The sequence below is a fragment of the Conger conger genome, chromosome 8 (assembly GCF_963514075.1).
Source record: "Conger conger chromosome 8, fConCon1.1, whole genome shotgun sequence".
NCBI classification, from domain to species: domain Eukaryota; kingdom Metazoa; phylum Chordata; class Actinopteri; order Anguilliformes; family Congridae; genus Conger; species Conger conger.
In genome coordinates, this window is record NC_083767.1 from 60,553,359 (window position 1) to 60,580,384 (window position 27,026).

Below are 27,026 nucleotides of genomic sequence, written 5' to 3' on the forward strand. Positions count from 1 at the left end.
ATTTCTTCCCAGGCAAAACCCAAGGCTTAAACCAAGAGTACACATACAGAACTATTTAGTCAATGTAACACATCTGGGCAACAAGAAACACCTGTCAGTCACATGTTCCAATACTTTTTCTCACCTAAAAATTGGGTGGTCAATTTTTATCTAACAAATCTAGATAAAAATACCAGGAAATAAAAGCTGAGATTCGCATCACTCACATACATAATTTGACCTCAAACTCTATTGTCTTCAGGGTATAGCAAAAACAAAGGAATTGACCTTTTTGTACAATGCTCTCGTAACAATGTTTTAAGAAGAATATTACCGATTGTAGCCCAATCATGTGTTGATCTGACATTTGTATATGCACCGGCTACAGACACAGACTGCAAGCATAGTTCATAGAAATGTCTGGAAACTAAAATCTAGGCCATCGGTTGGAACGAAATGCTGTGCACTGATTGGCCCTGCAAGACCAGAGTTGTGCACCCCTGCCCCACACTAACTACACGGAGGAACAGCGACACAGACACACACAGACACACACAGACAGACACATACAGATAAAGACACACACAGACACACACAGAAAGACAGACACACACAGACACTCACAGACACACACAAACACAGAAACACTCATCTTCACCCTTCCTTTCACTCACTGATGTTTTGTGGCTTTTCTTCATAGCTCTGACACTGTCTCAGTCATCAACCGCTGTTGTTTTCCGTGGAGGAACAGAGACACAGACACACACACAGACACACACCGAAAGACGAACACACACAGACAGACACATACACACACAGACACAGACAGAAAGACAGACACACACAGACACACACAGGAAGACAGACACACACAGACACACACAGGAAGACAGACACACACAGGCACACACTGACAGACGCAGACATTACATTACATTATTGGCATTTGGCAGACACTCTTATCCAGAGCGACATACAGTTGATTAGACTAAGCAGGAGACAATCCTCCCCTGGAGCAATGCAGGGTTAAGGGCCTTGCTCAAGGGCCCAACGGCTATGCGGATGTTATTGTGGCTACACCGGGATTAGAACCATCGACCTTGGGTGTCCCAGTCATTTACCTTAACCACTACGCTACAGGCCGCCCTCACAGACTCTCAAAGACACACACAGACAAATACAGACACACACAGACACACACAGGCACACACAGAAACACAGACGCATGGACAGACAGATGCAGACAGACACATACAGATGCAGACACACACAGACACACACAGAAACACTATGTTTTGGTCGGAAGCCAGATTGGAAGGGTTCAAGGAGGTTATTTGAATCCAGGTGCGTTTGAAGTTGGGCTGCCACAACACGTTCAAGTACTTTTGACACAAATGGGAGGTTGGAAATTAGACGGAAATTGTTATAATCTACACCAGATTTGTGGAAGATGTATATCATAGGATTATTCCACTCTTCAGACGGACACTCTCTGTACGATGTGAAATGTCTGGTGCTCTGGTGTCAAGCGCTGCAGAAATACTGTACGAGATGCAGAAAGCCAGAGGCACCGTGGTTGGGCTGATACCCTGGGAGGACTTTAGAATAACCGTGTTTCTGTCCATTTGAGCCAGGCACGCTATTCAGAGTGGCATTCTGGTATGGACACGCTCCTTAATGAATACGCTAAAGGTGCCCATTTCCTGTTCAACACGTCACAACAGCACCCTCTGCTGGATGTGCGGGCGAAGTTACCTCAACTTTCAATCTGTGAAAACACTGAGACTGAGACATCTCTGCACCCCCACTGGAACAGATTCTGCAGATGGTCACATGTCTGAAGCACGGCTGACATTGACTGCACCTGGATTTACACATGGGAACATCCTCGTCATATCCAACAATGTAAGAAATGTAATCTATCAATATATGTGCAGGGTGATGGTTATGCTTCAGAATAAAAGTCCTCTGATGTATTCCCTTTGGAGCGTGGCTGCTTGGCCTGGGACAAAGTGGTGTAGTAGGGTGAATGTTCTCCAGCTTTCCCCTATACCTTTATGGTAGCACTCACACTAATGTCGAAGCACTAACAATATACCCCCACTGTAGAGTGAAATACAATATTGTGATATCCAGCATCCAGCATTTTTATGTATCTCAATCTCTACTGTATCCAGCCCTCCTGTCGTGAGCCACGGACCCCTTGCCGAGCTCAGACCTCACGTTCCCACGAGCAGTACCTCACCATGAGGTGTCTCGGGGACGAACTCAAGTACTCCGAACGTTCTGGAGCCCTGGTAAGTTCTACTGAACTTCCAGCCCAGTCTCGAAGTGAAGGGTGTGATGCAAATCTGGTATACGATGTCCTGTATTCAATGTATTCCTCTAAAAGAATCTTTATCACATTTGATTATAGTAAGATATACTTTATTATAATCAATCAAAAGAATAGAGTTATACAGATTACAGTATATATATCATCTTTCAGTTTGCTGATCACATGCAAGTTACATATACCCCTTTAGCTCTTTCTAATTTACCTTTTCACCATGATGTTTAAAAGTCAAGGTACACCCCTCAAATACCCATCATCCTCTTTGGCCTTTACCTTATCTTATGGCTCCCCCTTCACGGAGATAAAAGCTACTGAACTTCCATTAATACAATGGGTACGAACACCCCTAAAGTCTACTACTTATTTATATCGTATATAGTATCTTACTAAAAAATAAAAGACATAAAAATGAAAGGAAACTTATAATTTTTAAATCACCTAATAATGCTACCTTCTATAGTATCTTACTGAAAACGAAAAGACATAAAAATGAAAGGAAACTTATAACGTTGAGCTTCTATGTACTACTTTTCCTACTTTTACAAGTAATATAGATTATAATTATCACCCATGCCCTAAATATAACCATCTCATTTTCTGCGGGATTTGATCCCTCCTCCTTGCTGTTGATGAGCTCTTTGAACAGCTGCATTGGTTTGGGAATCTGGGGCAGGATCAGGACCCAGACTTTCGAAAGACGTGACTTTGCACTTCGTACTTCTCCTGCCTGTTGTATGGGATGTGCACTGGTATGTCTTCAAACACGTCGGGGGTTTTGCAGTGCAGCCGCAGCATATGCCTCTCCTCACTGACACTGAGGTTAGGGGGGGAGGCTTCAGGTTCTTGCGTGGGTCCAGCAGGAAGGTGTTCTGTAGCGTGGAGGAACCCCGCGTCCCGTCTGTTGGCCTCCAGGTGTAGTTCACGGCTCCAAGCATGTCGTAAAAGCCCTTTAACTCTTTCACCAGCTTTTCTGTAGGATGAGGGTTGCGCATGAACACCTCTTCGACATCAGTCCCGCTGCCACAACTCTTGGGCTGAGTCCGCACCGCGTACGTCACTCCTCTCTCCATATCCATATCCTGGAGTGGCGCGCAGAAGGAGCGCGCCACTCCAGCTTGACTACAGCTGTCCTGCATTGCTCTCTCTTCAACAGCCCATAGACATCTTCTGAAGCAAAATTCTGAGATGCTATCCTAAGGTCTAAAAGCTTATTCCTTATATATCCTTTTTCCGTATAAAAGTGTACCTTTTTTTTTTTGATAAGAAATGTCCCCAATATATCGAGTGGGAAGACATTTATCTCTTATGCAACTTTTTAATGACCATATTCATCACTTCTGTTTGTCCCACTGTCATTTTCTCATACCTCAAAAGAAATTTCCCCAATACTTTATCTCATGTGCCCCTCCGGTTGGGAGTTTCCACCATCTCAGTATACGAGTGGAAAAACACTAGCTCTTATGTAATTTTTTAATGAACCTATTCATCACTGGTATTTGTCTCCCTGTCATAATCTCTCCTTGGACTCTCTCCAAACTTTGACTTCATACAAGCCAGAAGTTAGTGCCCTCCATCTCCACCATCTCAACACACTCTTCAGGTGCCCCTCTCCGCGGCGCCTTAAGGGATCTACAAAGGACATCCAGCCAATAGCTGAGTGTAAATCATCCTCCAACTCTTCTACAGTCAGTCCTTTGAATCTATCCAATAAATTATCAGATTATAATCAGGAAGGCCCTTAAAGCCTCTTAATATTCTTTCGGTATTGACATCCCTTCAGTTTTCCTTATCTTTTTGCTTTTACCAGGCATTGTACTCCTCCCCTGTAGGGTTGGGGTATTCCCCGACTGCTCGCTCAGCATGTTGAATCTCCTCCAAGGTTATGCTGGAACTCATTCTATGCATGGCCTCAGTCAGAACTTTAACCTTGCTCCTTAAAACCATAAATCTAAGTCCCCTGACTTCAGACTCCTCCACTGACAAGTATGGCTGCTCATTATCTCTGAACCCCATATTTTTCCTCTTACGGGGGCGTTCTTGCTACCACCTCAATGGCATGTGCGAGGGGTTAACAATGCATTCCTTCCTAACCCATCCCTGTCAATCTCTCATCAGGGGGGCCTAGGGCCGGGTCCTCGACACTCCATACTGTATGTATACCACTTAAAATGGATATGAATATGCTCTTAAAAGTATTCAGGAGGAGCATGAAATAAGTTTTGAATGGGTAATAGGTATAACACTTTGGGTGTGCAGTATGTGTTCATTAACACAATGCTTACTCTCTGGATACCAACTACAGGGCCACAACAACATAAAGAGTGAGAGGAGGAGTTTAAGTATCTGGACACCATTATGGCCTTTTGGCCAATCAGGTCTGTTCAAAGGACTTGAGAAGTTCTGTGGTTGCTAGTTTGCACAATGTACTTCTCTGAAGCAATTTCAGCTTATTTTGTACTAGTCCTATAAAAGTGTCAATATCTCAAACTATTTACTGCACACACATGGTTGAAGACTTAAATGAAAGAAGAGGCTTGTACCATTCCAAACCATTTGAGACAGAATCAATTGATGTCAGAGCATGTACATACAGAGTACACAAAATATACATGAAAATATAAAGAAATTACATAAAGCCTGATGTTTTTATAGTTTTACACTGAATATCTAGTGTCTATCATGGACTTGTTTCCCATACATCTTCATTACATCCTACGTTCAATATAAACATATCATGCATACATGAAAAGAGTTATAGACCAATGGCAGGTGTGCAGGTAAGGCTACTGAAGGCTCAGATGTAAATCCTACAGCATGGTACTGACAGGGTGAATTTATTCTTCACTGCATCTGCAAAGTACAATCTGAAAAGAGCCCAGACTCTAATTAAAGCTTGTACACGCTCTCATGAATCCAGTTCAACAGGAATGACATCGATCAGGTATAAAAGCATTTGATTTACCCACAAGAGCACATCTGTTTTATGTATAAACACTTCATAAAATACAGTTCTAATGCTTCAAAACAGAACCCAAAACATACAGCCTGCTTGCACATGACCAAAAATGAATGTACAGTTGAGTAACTCAACAAAATAATTGGTGATGAAAAGAAAATGAATGAATTGCAATTATTGAAATGGATTTCACCTATACTACCCTCTAAGTGTGAAAGAATGTGGTCCTCTGAAAAGTAACATTTGCAGCTTCCAAAGTTTAGATGAATAAGAAATTACATTAACAAGAAACAACAGTCTCCTTTACAGCATAAAATGCACCAGGTAAAAGCAAATAACCACATAGTCATTACTCCCTTGTGACAGACACCCCCCTTTGTGCTAGATGTGTGTTCCTAGACACTGAGACAGTGTACCTCTGTGTGTTTATCTTCCATTGGGTACTGGTACACCATCAACACCCCCACCCCGATCATCTCCAGCATGTGTCCCAAAGCTCAAGTCAACAGCCAGGCATGCTGAGGCAGATCAGACACATCCTAAATCTCAGACAGTATTTCTAGTTTCATTTTTACACAAACGCCTTCACTGGGATGACGTCACTGTTACTGAGACTTTCACTGGGCAGATTGTCAGGGGCTCATCGTTCCTACCATCATCTCTCACACAGGGAGAGAATAATGGGAACACCCTCTCAGTAAATGTGTGTTTAAAAGTGTAAATGAGTGACATGTCACTGGAGTTGAAGAAGGACACCTCCCCCCCGTCATAGTCCAGCTGCACCCTGATGCTCTGGGGTTTCCTCTCAAGTGTGAGGTCAGTAACTCCTGCTGCTCTGTACTCATCACCATTCCTCAGCATTATGAGCCAGTATCCATCCTCTGGGCTGACTGGTTCATTTCCTTTCCTGTTGATGGACTCTTTCGCCACTCCTATAGTCCATTTAGGTTTATTCCCAACCTTCACCTCCCAGCTGTGTTTCCCTGAGGTGAACCCCTCAGATCCCAGCACAGACACACAGGGCATAAATCTCTCTGGGTTGTCAGGACAGTTCTGCGCTGTATCTGTGTCTCTCACAGTGGTCAGATCATCAGAGAGAGAGAGATCGGCACGTGCAGTGTTGGGGTCCATCGTCACAGGAGCTGAAATATGAAGAAGAAAGATATTTAAACGGTGGGAAGAAGAGGTACAGGAGAGAACACACACACCTGGTGGAGGAGTGGGCGTTCGACCCCAGGGATCGACCCCACAGCAACCCCTGGTGGCCGAACACAGCAGCACAGGGGAATTTTCGGGGTTCCCACGAGAGACCCCAGGGGCGCCAACAGAGTTCGGCTCCACCCAGCTGCAAGACCCCCTCCTCACCCAGGCCTGGAAAACTGCAGCCTCTATCAAGGGCGTTCCCCAAGGTGGGGTGAGTAGGCTGACCATACCCTATTTTAAAGTACAAAATGGCTTACTGTATCGCGTGAGTAGGGTTAAGGAGGACGAAGTGGAGCAGCTACTTCCAAAGTCCTGTACCTCGCCCACACCCACCCGTTGGGGGCGCACCTGGGGCGCGAGAAGACGATGGAGTTTTACTGGCCGGGCATAAAAAAAGCTGTGGAGGACTATTGCCAGCATTGCTCGGTTTGTCAACTGCATAGCCCAAAGGTAATGTACCGTAACCCGCTAATCCCGCTACCCATCATCGATGTACCTTTCCGCAGGATAGCCCTGGACATCGTGGGGCCCCTACCCAAGTCTAGCAGGGGTCACCGCTATATTCTGGTGATTTTAGATTATGCCACCTGCTACCCTGAGGCCGTACCATTGCGGGCCGCGACAGGGAAAAATGTGGCAAAAGAACTGTTTTTACTGTTCAGCAGGGTTGGGATTGCCGAGGAGGTACTAACTGACCAGGGCTCCTGCTTCATGTCCGGGGTGATGAAAGAAATGCGAGTGAAACAACTGCGGACGTCGGTCTACCACCCCCAGACTGACGGCCTGGTGGAGCGCTTCAATAAGACCCTGAAGTCTATGTTGAGGAAGATGGTGGCCACCGATGGTAAGGACTGGGATCATTTACTGCCGTACTTGCTGTTCTCCATCCGTGAGGTTCCACAGGCGTCTACAGGATACGCTCCCTTCGAGTTACTCTACGGGAGGCGGCCCCGGGGCCTGCTGGACCTGGCCAAAGAAGCCTGGGAACAACAGCCGTCCCGACAGCGCTCCCTGGTGGAACATGTGGCGAACATGGACCAAAGAATGGCAAAAATCTGGCCGATGGTGAGGGAGCACATGAGTAAGGCCCAGGCAGAGCAAGCCCGGGTCTACAACAGAAATGCCCAGGTGCGCAAGTTCCGACCCGGAGAGAAGGTAATGGTACTCGTCCCCACGAGTGAGTGTAAATTCCTGGCTAAGTGGCATGGCCCCTACGAAGTGGTTGCCAAAGTCTGGCCGGTCAATTACACCCTAAGGCAGGTAGGGCGGAGACATACCCTCCAGACCTACCATGTCAACCTATTAAAAAAATGGCATGAACCCGTGCACGACTCTGCTCCCCTATGTCTGACAGCAGGGGGCGCCACTGGAACGCCGGAGGTGACCACCAGGGAACACTTAACGGACCGACAGTGCCAAGATCTCCGGGAGGGGGTAAGTCGACATTGGGACGTGTTTTCCCCTCTCACAGGGACACTAAAGAAGTGCCCTGAAGGCACGAGCACTGGAAAAAAAGAAAAAAAAAATTATAATAAATTTTTTTTTTTTCCACGAATTCTACTCTCTCTCTCTCTCTCTCTCTCTCTCTCTCTCTCTACCAGCGGGTTACCACAGTTGTTAAATGTTTAGTTTCATGTTTCCTGTCACGTTCAGTGCCTCTGTCGTAGTTCATTTCCCTGATTATCCTTTTCTATGTGTTTTATGTCAATGTTCCATTCCATGTTTTCCCTTTCTCCCCATTACCTGTCCACACACCCCACCCCCCACCCTGCCTTCTCCACACTGCTCTGGTTGTTTGGACTCTGACCCTTTGGACTCTACCACAAAACTGCCTTGCCTATACTGCCCTGATTGCCGTGCACTGAACTATTTCTGTGGCACTTTGATTGAAGCTTGTTATTTATTACGTCTTGGAGTCTGCGAATGGCTCCGATCATAACGACCTCCCTGTGTCCATCTCTTGTGTCCGCCCATGGCGTGTGGCAGGACCATTTCACATACTCTATTCAGATTAGGTCCCATACACAGGAAATGACATATACTAGTTATGGATAATAATATACTGTAGTTATAGTGATTCTTATTTTAAATATAAAACCTATTTGCATTATGAAAAGTCATGAATCAATGAACACATCATTGCAAATTCAATGCAAACAATTCTCACAGCGAATAAAACATATAATTCATGAGGTTTTACATTGTGTGTTAATTCTGTGTCTGCGTGTGTTCTGTTATTAAACTGTGAGCAGTGCAGCCCTCCTGGATCTCCCTGCTCTGAGACTGGATGACTCTGTGCTGTTCATCTTCAGCACCATGTCAACATGTAGCCTGTTCCTCCTCTTTCATGTGTTCATTAAATGTTTGTAAAAAAAACATGATTTCAGCATCTGGCCCAGATACTCACTGTACTGCACCATCCCCAGCATCTTCGCCCAGACTCTGAACGTCAGGTTGCCCAGGTGTTTGGCCACGTCTATCAGCGCCCCTGAGAGCAGCTCTGGGTCCTGCAGTGTGCACTGGGCTCTGTAACGACAGGCAGGAGTCAGTCAGCATCGGGAACTGAAGAGACTTAAACACACAAGATGAAATGAGCTGAGAGTCCACATACCTTTCCTTGATGTTGTTGTAGCTCTGAAAAAAACACACAATAAGAGCATCATTGTGAGTGTATAAATGTATTCAGTCCATTCCATTATGAGAAACAATAGGTGAGAAACAGCAGGAGCCATGTTAATGAAAGTGAAGAGGATGATAACAGTCAGCACACGTGACGTTACTTTACTGAGGTTAATCGGTATAAACTCGGTCAGTAAATGAAGCCCCTACCTTTAAAATGGAGGTGTCTTCGGTCTCCATGGCCGTCTCTAGAGCTGTGATTTTGTCTGTAAGGGTGGAGATGTCTCCACTGATGTGTTCTAGCTTCTCCTCCATTATCCAACTCTTCTGCTCCTCTTCCTCTTTCAGTTCAGCTAGTCTGGCCTCCTCTTCCTCACGCAGGAACTGGTGGAGCTTCTCAAACTCTGCCTTTATCTGCCTCTCTGTGTGCTGGGCTTGACTCTGCGATTCAAACACCATTTTAAACCTGAATAGTGTAACTACGCTTGGTTATTTATGTATGGCAGTTGGTGTGTTACTATCCATGTCACACACAACATTCATCAAAAATACTACATATTTACTAATTGTGTTACTCACCCTGATGTGTTCTGCTGTCTTCTTACATCCTTGTTCAACCTCAGTAAACTTCTTCAGTTTTTCTTTAACAAGATTAAGTGCAGGCTTGAGTTCCTCCTGGAGTGATATGAACCAGTTAAGACTTATTCTCACAAATAGCACAGTATTACCCTGCTACAATAGTGACGGTCAGTGTGATTTTGTAAGTGTAAGCACATGGGAAATGTAGTAGGGAAAATACTACACTCGAGTAAAGATCTGTGAAATATTCTTATAGGGCGTCATAACACAATATGTGCACAATTAAACCAATGTGAGCAAAACTTCAGCAAAATAGGATAATAATACTGGGCTGTACATACATATAATTTACAGCCAACTCTAAGGAATGTTGAAGGATTCATCGAACCAGCTTGATTTATTGTGTTCAATATTAACACATCCATTTTGAGAGAGTATATACAGCTCTGTCTCCACTGGTTATTCACTCAGTGTAGATTTCTGCACTTCCTGGTTGTTGCACAGTTCTCTCCTCAAGCAGAGAACAGTTTATATGAAAGTAGTTTTATCAGATCTAGACCTTTATTTTGTTAGAGTAAAAGTCTTATGTTATATTTGTGCTGTCAGTGTCTAATCTCACACATCATTGCTATATATTTATGAAATCACACTGTATTTCAATGTTACACTTATGGAGCTGTATTCACTATAAAAGGCCCATAATCACAACTGTGAATCTGGACTTAACCATGCCCACATTTTACTCCTAGTACATTGTACTGAAATCTAAAATACTGGATGTTTTGAGGCTTTAAAACAAGACTTTCAGATACAATGCTGACTTTAATTTTTAATTATGATTTAAAATAGAATACCTTCAACTCCAGAGCGGCCTCTTCCACTGGACAGACCGGGTGGTTTCTGTGTTTTCTTGAAGTCTGACAGATGAAACAGAGAGGCTCTTTGTCATGTTCACAGAATAAAACAACTTTCTCTCCATGAAGACTACAGCGAGCCTCAGTCTTGTCTGTAGTTTCTCTCTCAGTCTTCTGCTTTAAGTAAGATTCCACAATGTTTTTTAAGGCCAGGTTTAGAGGAGGATCATCCACAGAGACCTTTCTCCTGCAGATGGGACACTCTCGAGAGCCCTTCTCTTGCCAGCACTGCTGCAGACACACTCTACAGAAGCTGTGGCTGCATTTCAGAACAACAGGCTCTTTAAAAATATCACAACATACAGAGCAACAGAGATCGTCCTCTGGAATCAAAGCTTTAGCCTCCATGTTACAGTCTCTCCGTCCCTCGGTCTGATACTTTCACCGCTGCTGAACCTTGGACAGAACACACCCTATGTGCGTCAAAACAGGAATAAGCAGGAACAGGAAGTGCAGATCAGGCTTGTAGTTCTCAGTCAGCGGGAGATTCTTGGCTGGATTTGTCCTCTCTCTCTTACGGAGATGGTCACGTGCCTGAACTGGATTGGATTTACAGGATGCAGTAATATACCACTGGATCCATTCATGTACCATGTATGAAAATTAATTAAATGAGATAATTTGGAACAGTGAGGCCAATTCCTTTGTTATTGTAATACACTGAATACATTTGTGTTATGTTCCTGTGTTCTGTGTGTTAGTTTATCATTGTTTTTATCATTATTCTTGTAATTTATTCTTTTTCACATTCATGTCTGGTGTACTGTTTATATTCATTAGTCTTTGCACTCATCTTCCCCTGTGATGTCTGAGTCTGAATGTTTTCTAGCCCAGTCACTCCCTTGTCTGTGTGCCCCACTATTCGGGTGTTTTCGGTAGTTCCGGGGTTCAATCTTCCTTCCAATCTTGCATTCCTTACTTCCTGCTTTCTCTCCATTTCATGTTTGTACATAGCACTAATATACTAATCCCAACTAACATTGAATTTGTACAATACTAATTATACTAACACACTAATATGTTTGTCAAACTAACAAACTAACATTCCCTAGTTTTGGGTATTTGTAATTTCAATCACTTAACTAACTTACAAATGCATCTCCAGTTTCAATTCTGTTCTGTAACTCCGCCTCCCTATTCTATCACTGATTACTTGCTTAGTTTCAGCGAAGTGTTCGCACCTGTCTCTATGTATCTCTGCATCTCCTGATTCTCTGCAATTGTCTACTCTCTAGTCCGGAGCCGTTTGTATTACATGTGTGTCATTGTGAATCCAGTCCGTGTTTTCGTTTCCCCCTTGTTATTGTCCGTTTACCTTTCATGTGTCTCACCTGATGTTTATTTGTTAGACCGCCCTCACTCCCATGCCCCGCCTAGTTTGTCTCATTCCCCTGTGTATTTATACCTGTCCTTTTCAGTTGCATGCTGCTAGTTCGTCTTGTCCTGTTTTCTTGTCCTGAGCCCTTGATTCCTTTCCCCAGTTCTAGCCTCCTTGTTGCCTTGCCCTTGCCCTTGCCCTTGCCCTTGCCCTTGCCCTTGCCCTTGTTCCTGAGTCCTTGCCCTTGTTTATTGGATTTCCGGTTTTGACCCCTGACTGCTTCCCTGGAATTCTTTGCTTGTTTAGATAGGGGCGGCCTGTAGCGTAGTGGTTAAGGTAAATGACTGGGACACACAAGGTTGGCGGTTCTAATCCCGATGTAGCCACAATAAGATCCGCACAGCCGTTGGGCCCTTGAGCAAGGCCCTTAACCCTGCATTGTCTCCTGCTTAGTTTAATCAACTGTACGTCGCTCTGGATAAGAGCGTCTGCCAAATGCCAATAATGTAATGTAATAATATTTGTACCTCTGCCTTTTTGGACTGACCTCCTGGTTTTGACCTTGGCCTGTATTTTGACTCCACTCTGTCTGTCCCTGTTTTTGCATTAAATCTGCCATTTTGTCTGCACCCCTGCCTGCTTTTGGTTCCTCTGTTTCCCCTGGCATAACAAATTTGGGGTTGAGATAAAAAGATGAACACAAGACAAGAGTTCATAATTTCATCTTTTATTTCCTCGTATTTACGCCTAGATGCACTAAACTACTTAAAACATAGCACCTTTGGTATCAGACCACCCAATTTGTAGGTGAGCAAAAGTATTGGTGCAGAGAGTATTAAAGTAAATAATACTTAATATGTTGTAGCATATCCCTTGCTTGCAATAACTGCATCAAGCCTGTGACCCATTGACATCATCAAACTGTTGTATTAATCTTTTTGTGATGCCTTTCCAGGCTTTTACTGCAGCTGTGACAAGTGAAAAGCAGTAATACACTCATAATTTGCGACGTTTAAAAAGATTAAATTCACGGTCTGTAATGTGATAAAGTTAAAAATCAGTGATCTGCAAAATTATCTTATTCTGCTAATCTGATATTGATCGCAAGTATTATTTCGTCCCCCTATTCAAGGGGTACAACTGTAAGCCAGTCATAAGTAACATTTGGTCTCATGCGCTGGTCAGCTTGCTGACTTCCCCCTCCTGGAGCATACATTCTTAGCCCCCACCGTTGGCACACATGTCTGTGGGGGAGAGCTAGAGAAGGATTCTTAGAGGCACCTTCTTTTCTCACATTCCAGAACAGGAATATTGGAGATGGTATAAAGATGTTTCATGATAATCCCAGGTCAGAATATGTTGATGTTTGGTGTTATTCTGATTGGTTCAGTGCGACTGGTGTAATGGTCTAGTTTTTGTAACAGTCTACCTTTGATATCACAACCATTCAGGAGCCGAGGGGAAACTGGGCAAAAGCTGTCTCTGTAGAAGCCATGTGTTTTAGCCCCCTGCCTGGTGGGCCTGGCTGTAAATTATAGATGGGTGACTCACTTTTAGGGTCAAGAACTAAGGCCTGGATTTCGGAGATAAGGAGAAGAAACCAAACAGTCTGGAATGTCTCCTTTCCTTTCATTCACCCAAATCAGGTTTATCCAAAAGGTATATTACCATGAGAGGCACAAAAACATATTTACAGCATAATGCAGTTATCATGAAAACTCCCAACAGATATATATGATAGATATGATGGGGCGGCCTGTAGCATAGTGGTTAAGGTCAGGAAGGGCTGCCATTTGTGAGGGGCCTGAGAGCTGGGGTTCCAATGTTGTTTAGACTACCTGTTGGGGAGTTAAGATGTATGAGTGGTCCAAGGCCAGTTGGGTCATGGGAAAAGAATCCTCCCGAACATTGGTGACCTCCCTGTGACCCCATTCCTGGTCACTTCCAAGGGGGAAGACTCCGGACAATGCCACAGTGCCCTCATTTGGGCACTGCTGTCATTACACCGGTGACTGCTCTCTTAGATTAAATATTCAAAACTGCTATTAAGATAGTAAATAGACCCGGTAACACCTTGAAAACATTGCCCATGTGATCCTTGTATTATTGCATTAAGTCTTATGTAATGGTAACAGGAATTGCAGGTAAAATGGATAATCAGGAGGGAAGTTTCATGATAACTGCAACATAATAAAATATAAGGGTAATCTGTTTGGTATGGATGTGATCTGATAAAATCAAGGAATCGGATGAGATACATTTCATACCAAATGGAATTTAATAAACTATAGTTTCAGTATCCCAAGGGAAAACCTACACGTCCTCTCCTGGTAATCATCTCATTTTCCCTACTCAACAACCCCCAACGGTGGGGGTCTAAATTCCAGATTTGACCACCCCTCCGGGTTGATTTATGGCACTGCCGCCTGGTTCCAAACGTATGATTTGGCATAAAAGCAAGGGAGACAGACCAATCTGGGAAGATCGTATTCGACTTCCCACACAACATGTCTTGTGTATGTATGTTTGTATGTATGTATGTATGTGTAGCAGTGGAAGATCGTATTCGACTTCCCACACAGCATATTGTACGTGTATGTAAGTATCAGGAAGATCGTATTCGACTTTCCATACGGCATATCCTATACTCTGTGTTTGTGTGTAGTCCAAGCAGGCTAGGTATGATTATTTACTCTATCTCTATTCTTAATTTGTGTATTTTATACTTGATTGTGATATTCTAAAGCTAATAACCTACCTGTCTGCGAATAAACTATTTTCTTTGTAACTTGCGTGATCTACATGACTCTAATTCATCTTGTACCTTTTCAGCCTAAATTACAACTGAAATACTCAGGGGGAAATGGTGGCCAAAGACCGACGATCGGCGGGGCGGTACACCTGTGGTAGTTCTAAGTTGTGAGGCCAGCAATTTCTGTCCCTTAAGGGTCGGGCGACGCAAGGCTCTTGTGATTTGGTGCGAAGGGAACCCATGGGCGTTACGGCGCTGGTTCCTGCCAAATTAGCTCTAAGGAGCCCAGACAATGCTACGCCGACCTGGGCTCGCAACTATCATGGCAGGTTTGCATGTATTGTGTTGACTGGACCCGCAGCCTCTGAGTTCTCCACCGAACTGAGATTTCAGCAGTAATGCTAATACCGGGAGCATCTATTGAGTAATGGTGGCGCAGGTACAAGTTGAATGTAATCACTCCCGAGGTCCGCGTAAGTTGCAAACCCAAATTTCTAAATTATATTTTAAATGGAGTCAGATAAACGAGTAAAACTATAGTAACCACTAAGCGTACAATACGGCCCCGTTTGAGAACGGAGAATATTAAGAATTGTACTGATCCGTTTCTGGCCAGCTATAAGCGGGCTATGGGGCAGGTCAATCCATATCCGACCCATGGCAACGGACCCAGTATATTCTTAAACATAATTGTGCTCTGTTCTTGTACGGAGGATAATAATTAACCCAACTAATGTTCTCCCAGCAACGCCAGAAGGACAAGCACGCAAAACCCCTTCGGCCCCCGCTAAATTCCGTCATTGGGTTAGCTGTGGGGTTTTACACAACACAGCCTCTTTCAGTTGCTGTTTGTTTCGAGGGTTTTTTCCCTTCAATCTCCTCTTCAGGACGTGAAATGCGTGCTCAATTAAGTTAAGGTCTGGTGATTGACTTGGCCAGTCTCAAACCATCCACTTCCTGCCCCGAATGAAGTTGTGTCTTGCTGCATGATGAAGTTCTTCCTAATTAGTTTGGACGCATTTCTCGATAACTTTTCAGACAGAATGTTTTTGTAGACTTTTGTAGACTGAATTTATACTGGTGCTATCATCATAAGTTACATCATCAATACTGATTAGTGAACCCACTCCATGCAAGCCTAAGCCATGACACTTCCTGTCACTGACTGATGTTTTGGGGTTTTTCTTCACAGCTCTGACAATGTCTCTGTCATCAACTGCTGTTGTTTTCCGTGGTCGACCTGTTTCATATCTGTTGCTCAGTACACCAGCGGTTTATTTATATTTCTTCACAGGCAAAATCCAAGGTTTAAACCAAGAGTTCACACACAGAACTATTTAGTCAATGTAACAGGACACACCTGGGCAACAAGAAACACCTGTCAGTCACATGTTCCAATACTTTTGCTCACCTAAAACTTGGGTGGTCTGATACAAAAGGTGATACATTCTGATAAGTTATTTAACAAATCTAGATAAAAATACAAGGAAATAAAAGCTGAAATTCGGATCTCTCATGTACATCTTTTGACCTCAAACTCTATTGTCTTCAGGCTATAGCAAAAACAAAGGAATTGACCTTTTTGTACAATGCTCTCGTAACAATGTTTTAAGAAGAATCTTACCGATTGTAGCCCAAACATGTCTTGATCTGACATTTGTATATGCCCTGGCTACAGACACATAACAAGCATAGTTTATAGAAATGTCCGGAAATTAAAATCAAGGCCATCGGTTGGAACGAAACGCTGTGCACTGATTGGCCGTGCAGGACTGGAGTTGTGCACCCCTGCCCCACAGTAACTACACAGAGGAACAGAGACACAGACACACACAGACACACACAGACACACTCAGAAAGACGGACACACACAGACACACACACAAAGACGGACACACACAGACACACACAGGCACACACAGACACACACAGGCACACGCAGAAAGACGGACACACACAGACACAGACAGAAAGACGGACACTCAGCAGTTTCTGAGATATTCAAACCCACCCTCTCTGCCACCAACAATCATTCCACGTCACTTATATTCCCCATTCTGATGTTTTACGTGAACATTAACTGAAGCTCCTGACCCATATCTACATGACTGCATGCATTGCACTGCTTCTACACAATTGGCTGGTTAGATAATCGCATGAATAAGTAGGTGGGCTAAATATTTCCCCAAAAGATATGCATTTACAAGCAAAAGCAGTTTTTATTTTATTTTTTTATGAGGGAGAGTCCATCCATCCATCCATTATCTGAACCTGCTTATCCTGATCAGGGTCGCAGGGGGGCTGGAGCCTATCCCAGCATACATTGGGCGAAAGGCAGGAATACACCCAGGACAAGTCACCAGTCTATCGCAGGGCACACACACCATTCACTCACACACTCATACCTACGGGCAATTTAGACTCTCCAATCAGCCTAACGTGCATGTCTTTGGACTTTGGGAGGAAACCGGAGTACCCGGAGGAAACCCACGCAGACACGGGGAGAACATGCAAACTCCACACAGAGAGGCCCCGGCCGACGGGGATTCGAACCCAGGACCTCCTTGCTGTGAAGCGGCAGTGCTACCCACTGCACGAGGGAGAGTCGACATTCATCAATTCAGTTTCCACTATGCAAAGTGTACAAGAAGGCTCACATCGGAATTAAGTTATGGTGTAGATTTAATTTCATGAAATGAACAAAATAATATATGTTGCACCTTTTGAAACATCTCTGTATCGAAACAACGTTTTCCCAGATAGTGGAAATATCTTTCTGAAAGATATTTTAGTGTTATTTTTCTAAAATCACAGGGACTTGGATAAACTTGATGAATGAATGAATATGAACAGTCAGTTTTCATTTGGGAGAAAATATTTTCCATATGTTTAGGCTGGGTTTTAATGCATGTGATTTACTGTACATTTCCCATGTAGTAATAGACCAGAACACACCAACGTTTCTCCTTCTGAAGTCTAAAGTCGTCTCTGATTCCACGGCCCTTTTTCCGAGGCTGAAGAAGGACCTCTCTACCTCCTGTTTCCTTTTGGTTTTCCAAAAGGTAGGATGGGTATTCCTGCAGGTTTCACCCATTCCCCACTCACCTTGCAGGGATAGGGAAGAGGACTGGGAGACTGGGAGTCTTTTCATCAGCAGGGGACCGTAAGACAAACGTGGTGCGCGCTGACCTTCTCAGATGTTTCCACAAGTGACCCCTGGGGCCTGTTTCACCAAGCAGGATGAGTTACTCAGTCAGCTGGATGGCTGCACTCAGTACAGCCTGGAACCCCTCTCAAATCTGGAACATGGACTGAAGTGAAAAGAGCTGATCTAGGCACAGCTATCCAGCTAACTGAGTGTTCCTACTTTGCGATCCTGCTTTAGACTTGTGGGCAAAGGCATTACTAATCAACCATCAAAGGGGCTTTGCAGTATGTGTACTGAATTGAATGAAGCTGACACATGCAATATAGTAAACTCTAAACACCACCGTTTGACCCCCCAGTATGTACAATCATTTTATCTCTCCTGGCTTTGTGATTCTGAATATGAGACTTTTATTTTGAAGTTTACAAAGCAGGTCCGGATTCCATTTGATCAATACCATGGCGCATGTTTCATTAAGGTGGGGCTTGCATTCATAAGTAAGGGGAGCAGGGCATAGAAACTTTCAAAACTGGGGCCCAAAATAAGACACAGAATGTTAGAATAGAACCCATTTGAATCTCCCACATTCTGGGAGGGCTGGCATCAACCAACAAAGAGATGTTAGGTAGGAGGACACCTCAGTCATGCAATAACATTGTTGAAGACCATTGATTTTCTTTGCTGTGAAACAATATTCTCAGAAAAGAATATTTAACAAAAGGTATGGTAAGAAACACGAAATTGGAAGTATAATTTTCAGCAGTGATACCCTTTAACTATAAAAGCCTCAGTTTCCTTTGGCACACTTCTCCATGAGTGTTTGCAGCTCCGCGTTATGGAAATGGGCATGACTTAGTGTTGATAAGGCTTGACACGGCTCGCTGACACTCATGCTGTTCCAGACTGGCTGCTCCATCACTAACCCCAAGGTGAAAGGTGACAGGTATGTTCTCACCTGTCGCGTGGGGAAGGGTGTCACCTGTTCTGTCGACAGCGGCCACGGACATACAGCGTCCGGATGACCTGTTCCTGAGTCCCGGGGGGAGTCATGATCAAAGGTCATCAGTCTGTCACGCACCTAATGTGTGTTTGAGGGGATTCCTTGCATGGAGGTCCTGGTCTCCAAATGAATGGCTTCACAAACAATTAATTTAATTTATATGTACTAGGGACTCTATATTACATTACATTACATTATTGGCATTTGGGAGAAGCTCTTATTCAGAGCAACGTGCAGTTGATTAGACTAAGCAGGAGACAATCCTCCCCTGGAGCAATGCAGGGTTAAGGGCCTTGCTCAAGGGCCCAAAGGCTTTGCAGATCAAATTGTGGCCGCACCGGGGATCGAACCAGCGACCTTGCATGTCCCTATATACAATAGCGGCTGCCAAAAATCATCGAGGCCACAAACAATCTCTGCAGCCGCGTTAGCGTGTTGCTGCTATCCCTGGTACACTCGGAGAAGGGCCAGGCCTGCTGGGGCTGGATGGTGTGCATAGTTGTCAGTGTTTTGAAGGTGTTCAGTAGCCTTTTTGATTTTTGACAGGGCCACAAACAGTTCTAATGTTTAAAGGGCAGCCAGCCTGATTCTAAAAAAGAGCAGTTCTTTACGATTCAGATACAATTCAACACTTGCAACTAATTTGAGCCTGGAATGTCTTCTGTAAAAAAAAAAATTTGAAAACCCAGGGAAAGCATTTAAATGGTTGCCATTTATATAGCGCCTTTATCCAAAGCGTTGTACAATTGACAACCGACCAGCTCGTCAGGAGCATTTGGGGGTTAGGTGTCTTGCTTAGGGACACTTTGACACAGCCCGGGCGGGGGATCAAACCGGCAACCCTCCGACTGCCCGACAACTGCTCTTACCGCCTGAGCCTTGCCACCCCAAATAAGAAGAATTACAACAAATAAGAATCAGGGTTACCCTCTACGAGCAATGCATCATTTAAGGCTGCAGTAATAGTTTATTTCTCAGTTACACAGAAAGGCATTACCTGTAGCTGCTGTTATACTGTTGTCATTTTATTGTCTGGAGAATGTATATCAAAGGATTATTCCACTCTTCAGACGGACACTCTCTGTACGATGTGAAATGTCTGGTGCTCTGGTGTCAAGCGCTGCAGAAATACTGTACGAGATGCAGAAAGCCGGAGGCACCGTGGTTGGGCTGATACCCTGGGAGGACTTTAGAATAACCGCGTTTCTGTCATTTGAGCCAGGCACGCTATTCAGAGTGGCATTCTGGTATGGACACGCTCCTTAATGAATACGCTAAAGGTGCCCATTTCCTGTTCAACACGTCACAACAGCACCCTCTGCTGGATGTGCAGGCGAAGTTACCTCAACTTTCAATCTGTGAAAACACTGAGACTGAGACATCTGTGCACCCCCACTGGAACAGATTCTGCAGATGGTCACATGTCTGAAGCACGGCTGACATTGACTGCACCTGGATTTGCACATGGGAACATCCTCGTCATATCCAATAATGTAAGAAATGTAATCTATCAATATATGTGCAGGGTGATGGTTATGCTTCAGAATAAAAGTGCTCTGATGTATTCCCTTTGGAGCATTTCATACTGTAGCATTCAGTGGCTGCTTGGCCTGGGACAAAGTGGTGTAGTAGGGTGAATGTTCTCCAGCTTTCCCCTATACCTTTATGGTAGCACTCACACTAATGTAGAAGAATTAAAAATATACCCCCACTGTATAGTGAAATACAATATTGTGATATCCAGCATCCAGCATTTTTATGGATCTCAATCTCTACTGTATCCAGCCCTCCATACTGTATGTATAGCACTAAAAATGGAAATGAATATGCTCTTAAAAGTATTCAGGTAGAGCATGAAATAAGTTTGGAATGGATCATAGGTATGAAACTTTGGGTGTGCAGTATGTGTTCATTAACACGTTCAATAAAAACATATCATGCAGATATGAAAAGAGTTTGAGACCAATGGCAGGTGTGCAGGTAAGGCTACTGAAGGCTCAGATGTACAGCATGGTACTGACAGGGTGAATTTATTCTTCACTGCATCTGCAAAGTACAATCTGAAAAGAGCCCAGACTCTAATTAAAGCTTGTACACGCTCTCATGAATCCAGTTCAACAGGAATGACATCCATCAGGTATAAAAGCATTTGATTTACCCACAAGAGCACATCTGTTTTATGTATAAACACTTCATAAAATAAAGTTCAAATGCTTCAAAACAGAACCCAAAAGATACAGCCTGCATGCACATGACCAAAAATGCATGTACAGTTGAGTAACTCAACAAAATAATTGGTGATGAAAAGAAAATTAATTAATCAAAATTATTGAAATGGATTTCACCTATAGTACCCTATAAGTGTGAAAGCATTTGGTCCTCTGAAAAGTAACATTTGCAGTTTCCAAAGTTTGGATGAATAAGAAATTACATTAACAAGAAACAATAGTCTCCTTTACAGCACAAAACGCACCAGGTAAAAGCAAATAACCACATAGTCATTACTCCCTTGTGACAGACACCCCCCTTTGTGCTAGATGTGTGTCCCTGTCTAGACACTGAGAGTGTACCTCTGTCTGTTTATCTTCCATTGGGTACTGGTACACCATCAACCCCCCAAAGCTCAAGTCAACAGCCAGGCATGCTGAGGCAGATCAGACACATCCTAAATCCCTGACAGCATTTCTAATTTAATTTTTACACAAACACCTTCACTGGGATGACGTCACTGTTACTGAGACTTTCACTGGGCAGATTTTCAGGGGCTCATCGTTCCTACCACCATCTCTCGGCCAGGGAGAGAAGAATGGGAACACTCTCTCAGTAAATGTGTGTTTAAAAGTGTAAATGAGTGACATGTCACTGGAGTTGAAGAAGGACACCTCCCCCCTGTCATAGTCCAGCTGCACCCTGATGCTCTGGGGTTTCCTCTTCAGTGTGAGGTCAGTAACTCCTGCTGCACTGTACTCATCACCATTCCTCAGCACTATGAGCCAGTATCCTTTCCCGGGGCTGTATTTTAGGCTTCCCTTCCTGTTGATGGACTCGTTCACCACTCCGACATCCCACTGACGTTTATTCCCAACCTTCACCTCCCAGCTGTGTTTCCCTGAGGTGAACCCCTCAGATCCCAGCACATTTACACAGCGGTTAAATCTCTCTGGGTTGTCAGGACAGTTCTGCGCTGTACCTGTGTGTCTCACAGTGGTCAGATCATCAGAGAGAGAGAGATAGGCATGTGCAGTGTTGGGGTCCATCATCACAGGAGCTGAAATATGAAGAAGAGAGATATTTAAACGGTGGGAAGAAGAGGTACAGGAGAGAACACACACACCTGGTGGAGGAGTGGGCGTTGCGCCTCCTACCGCTGCTGTCAGGGGAGGTGCAACTGGCAGCATGAAATATCCCGGCCGGGGCCCTGGCCAACTACACCACCAAAAGAGACTGAGGGAGCTTTCTTTTAAGACCGTCGCTCCTTTAAGGCAGTCGTGTTAGTGTTTGTCTTGTCTTGTTATTTGTTTGTTGTGTGAATGTATTTCCACAATCACAGTATTTATTATTATTATATTTTATCTACAATGTGTTGTTTTTATAATTATTTGTAACTGGCTGAATGCAAAGCCCTTTGAGCTACATTTTATGTATGCAATACAAATGAAGCTTATTATTATTTTTTATTTTTTAAATGTATTTTTTTATTCCGAATTTCTTATTTTTTATTTATTAAAATGCCAGTGCTGCCTCACGTCTCGTGTTATTGTATCATAGCTTTTATCATAGCTTGTATTTGTGTTGTTAAATGTTTAGTTTCATGTTTTCCTGTCACGTTCCATGCCTCCGTTGTAGTTCATTTCCCTGATTATCCTTTTCTATGTGTTTTATGTCAATGTTCCATTCCATGTTTTCCCTTTCTCCCGATTACCTGTCCACACCCCCCCACACCCCACACCCCACCCTGCCTTCTCCACACTCCTCTGGTTACCTGTCCACTCCCCCCACCCCCCACCCTGCCTTCTCCACACTGCTGTGGTTACCTGTCCACACCCCCCCCACACCCCCCACCCTGCCCTCTCCACACTGCTCTGGTTACCTGTCCACACCCCACCCCCCACCCTGCCTTCTCCACACTGCTCTGGTTACCTGTCCACTCCCCCCACACCCCACACCCCACCCTGCCTTCTCCACACTCCTCTGGTTACCTGTCCACACCCCACCCCCCACCCTGCCTTCTCCACACTGCTCTGGTTACCTGTCCACACCCCCCCACACCCCACACCCCACCCTGCCTTCTCCACACTGCTCTGGTTACCTGTCCACACCCCCACACCCCACCCTGCCTTCTCCACACTGCTCTGGTTGTTTGGACTCTGACCCTTTGGACTCAAACTGCCTTGCCTGTATTGCCCTTATTGCCGTGCACTGAACTATTTCTGTGGCACTTTGATTGAAGCTTGTTATTTATTACATCTTGGAGTCTGCAAATGGCTCCGATCATAACAACCTCCCTGTGTCCATCTCTTGTGTCCGCCCATGGCGTGTGGCAGGACCATTTCACATACTGTATTCAGATTAGGTCCCATACACAGGAAATGACATAAACTAGTTATGGATAACAATATACTGTAGTTATAGTGATTCATATTTTAAATATAAAACCTATTTGCATTATGAAAAGTCATGAATCAATGAACACATCATTGCAAATTCAATACAATCAATTCTCACAGCTAATAAAGCATATTATTGATGAGGTTTTACATTGTGTGTTAATTCTGTGTCTGTGTGTGTTCTGATATTAAACTGCGAGCAGTGCAGTGCAGCCCTCAGGATCTCCCTGCTCTGAGACTGGATGACTCTGTGCTGTTTATCTTCAGCACCATGTCAACATGCAGCCTGTTCCTCCTCTTTCATGTGTTCATTAAATGTTTGTAAAAAAAACCTGATTTCAGCATCTGGCCCAGATACTCACTGTACTGCACCATCCCCAGCATCTTCTCCCAGACTCTGAACGTCAGGTTGACCAGGTGTTTGGTCACGTCTATCAGCGCCCCTGAGAGCAGCTCTGGGTCCTGCAGTGTGCACTGGGCTCTGTAACGACAGGCAGGAGTCAGTCAGCATCGGGAACTGAAGAGACTTAAACACACAAGATGAAATGAGCTGAGAGTCCACATACCTTTCCTTGATGTTGTTGTAGCTCTGAAAAAAACACACAATAAGAGCATCATTGTGAGTGTATAAATGTATTCAGTCCATTCCATTATGAGAAACAATAGGTGAGAAACAGCAGGAGCCATGTTAATGAAAGTGAAGAGGATGATAACACACATGACGTTACTTTACTGAGGTTAATCGGTATAAACTCGGTCAGTAAATGAAGCTCCTACCTTTAAAAAGGAGGTGTCTTCGGTCTCCATGGCCGTCTCTAGAGCTGTGATTTTGTCTGTAAGGGTGGAGATGTCTCCACTGATGTGTTCTAGCTTCTCCTCCATTATCCGACTCTTCTGCTCCTCTTCCTCTTTCAGTGCAGCTAGTCTGGCCTCCTCTTCCTCACGCAAGAACTGCTGGAGCTTCTCAAACTCTGCCTTTATCTGCCTCTCTGTGTGCTGGGCTTGACTCTGCAATTCAAACACCATTTTAAACCTGAATAGTGTAACTACGCTTTGTTATTCATGTATGGCAATTAGTGTGTTTGTTATCCATGTCACACACAACATTCATCAAAAATACTACATATTTAATAATTGTGTTACTCACCCTGATGTGTTCTGCTGTCTTCTTACATCCTTGTTCAACCTCAGTAAACTTCTTCAGTTTTTCTTTGACAAGATTAAGTGCAGGCTTGAGTTCCTCCTGGAGTGATATGAACCAGTTAAGACTTATTCTCACAAATAGCACAGTATTACCCCTGCTACACTAGTGACGGTCAGTGTAATTTTGTAACTGTAAGTACGTGGGAAATGTAGTATGGAAAATACTACACTCGAGGAAAGATCAGTGAAATATTCTTATAGAGCGTCATAACACAATATGTTATTTTGCATTTTCAGCACAATTAAACCAATAAAATATTTCAGCAAAATAGGATAATAATACTGGGCTGTACATACATATAATTTACAGCCAACTGTAAGGAATGTTGAAGCATTCATAGAACCGGCTTGATTTATTGTGTTCGATATTAACACATCCATTTTGAGAAAGTAATACAGCTCTGTCTCCACTGGTTATTCACTCAGTGTAGATTTTCTGCACTTCCTGGTTGTTGCACAGTTCTCTCCTCAAGCAGTTAACAGTTTATATGACAGTACTTTTATCAGATCTAGACCTTTATTTTGTTAGAGTAAAAGTCTTGTGCTATATTTGTGCTGTCAGTATCTAATCTCACACATCATTGCTATATATTTATGAAATCACACTGTATTTCAATGTTACATTTATGGAACTGTATTCACTATAAAAGGCCCGTAATCACAACTGTGGACTTCTGGACTTAACCATGCCCACATTTTACTCCAAGTACATTGGACTGAAATCTAAAATACTTGCTGTTTTGATGCTTTAAAATTCAAAATGCAGATTCAATGCTGACTTGAATTTTTAATTATGATTTAAAAAAGAATACCTTCAACTCCAGAGCGGCCTCTTCCACTGGACAGACCGGGTGGTTTCTGTGTTTTCTTGAAGTCTGACAGATGAAACAGAGAGGCTCTTTGTCATGTTCACAGAATAAAACAAGTTTCTCTCCATGAAGACTACAGCGAGCCTCAGTCTTGTCTGTCATTTCTCTCTCAGTCTTCTGCTTTAAGTAAGACTCCACAATGTTTTTTAAGGCCAGGTTTAGAGGAGGATCATCCATAGAGGCCTTTCTCCTGCAGATGGGACACTCTCGAGAGCCCTTCTCTTCCCAGCACTGCTGCAGACACACTCTACAGAAGCTGTGGCTGCATTTCAGAACAACTGGCTCTTTAAAAATGTCACAACATACAGAGCAACAGAGATCATCCTCAGGAATCAAAGCTTTAGCCTCCATGTTACAGTCTCTCCGTCTCTCGGTCTGATACTTTCACCGCTGCTGAACCTGGGACAGAACACACCCAATGTGCGTCAAAACAGAAACAAACCTGCAGATCAGGTTTGTGGTTCTCAGTCAGCGGGAGATTTTTGACTGGGTTTGTCCTCTCTCTCTTACAGAGATGGTCACGTGCCTGAACTGGATTGGATTTACGGGATGCAGAAAAGGACCACTGGATCCATTTATGTGCCATGTATGAAAATAAATTAAATGAGATCGTTTGGAACAGTGAGGCCAATTCCTTTGTAATACACCGAATACATTTGGGGTTGGGATAAAAAGATAAACAAGAGTTCATAATTTAATCTTTTATTTCCCCGTATTTACGCCTGGATGTACTTAAAACATAGCACCTTTGGTATCAGACCACCCAATTTCTAGGTGAGCAAATGTATTGGTACAGAGAGTATTAAAGTAAATAATACTTAATATGTTGTAGCTTATCCCTTGCTTGCAATAACTGCATCAAGCCTGTGACCCATTGACATCATCAAACTGTTGTATTAATCTTTTTGTGATGCCTTTCCAGGCTTTTACTGCAGCTGTGACAAGTGAAAAGCAGTAATACACTCATAATTTGCAAAGTTTAAAAAGACTGAATTCATGGTCTGTAATGTGATGAAGTTAAAAATCAGTGATCTGCAAAACGATCTTATTCTGCTAACCTGATATTGATTACTCATGCCTGCCTTTGTGCAGTAGGGGGAGAACTTGTGATTAAGCCATCAGTGGAGAAACACTGTGTTGAGTCACAATTATTATTCAGGGGTACAACACAGCCTCTTTCAGTTGCTGTTTGTTTGAGGGTTTTTTCCCGTTCAATCTCCTCTTCAGGACGTGAAATGCGTGCTCAATTAAGTTCAGGCCTGGTGATTGACTTGGGCAGTCTAAAAAGTTACATCATCAATCCAGATTAGTGAACCCACTCCATGCAAGCCTAAGCCATGACACTTCCTGTCTCTGACTGATGTTTTGGGGTTTTTCTTCATAGCTCTGACAATATCTCTGTCATCAACTGCTGTTGTTTTCCGTGGTCGACCTGTTTCATATCTGTTGCTCAGTATGCCAGCGGTTTATTTAAATTTCTTCAACAGGCAAAACCCAAGGCTTAAACCAAGAGTACACATACAGAACTATTTAGTCAATGTAAC

General features: G+C 43.6%; 2 protein-coding genes across 2 annotated transcripts; both read right to left on the reverse strand.

Annotated features, from left to right (window-relative positions):
• Positions 1–5,855: 5,855 nt before the first annotated feature.
• On the reverse strand, positions 5,856–8,995 carry LOC133135708 (zinc-binding protein A33-like; the record flags this gene model as incomplete). Its single annotated transcript, XM_061252911.1, has 2 exons — positions 5,856–6,412; positions 8,881–8,995. Coding segments are annotated over 2 exons (672 nt in total), but the record flags the coding sequence as incomplete, so codon positions are not given.
• A 12,519-nt stretch (positions 8,996–21,514) lies between these two features.
• LOC133135707 (zinc-binding protein A33-like) lies at positions 21,515–25,833 on the reverse strand. The gene is made up of 6 exons (XM_061252910.1): positions 25,426–25,833; positions 24,558–24,653; positions 24,188–24,418; positions 23,977–23,999; positions 23,773–23,891; positions 21,515–22,071 (listed from the first exon to the last, which is right to left on the reverse strand). Exons 1-6 carry the CDS (start codon positions 25,831–25,833, stop codon positions 21,515–21,517), a joined length of 1,434 nt encoding a protein of 477 aa, XP_061108894.1.
• Positions 25,834–27,026: the final 1,193 nt, after the last annotated feature.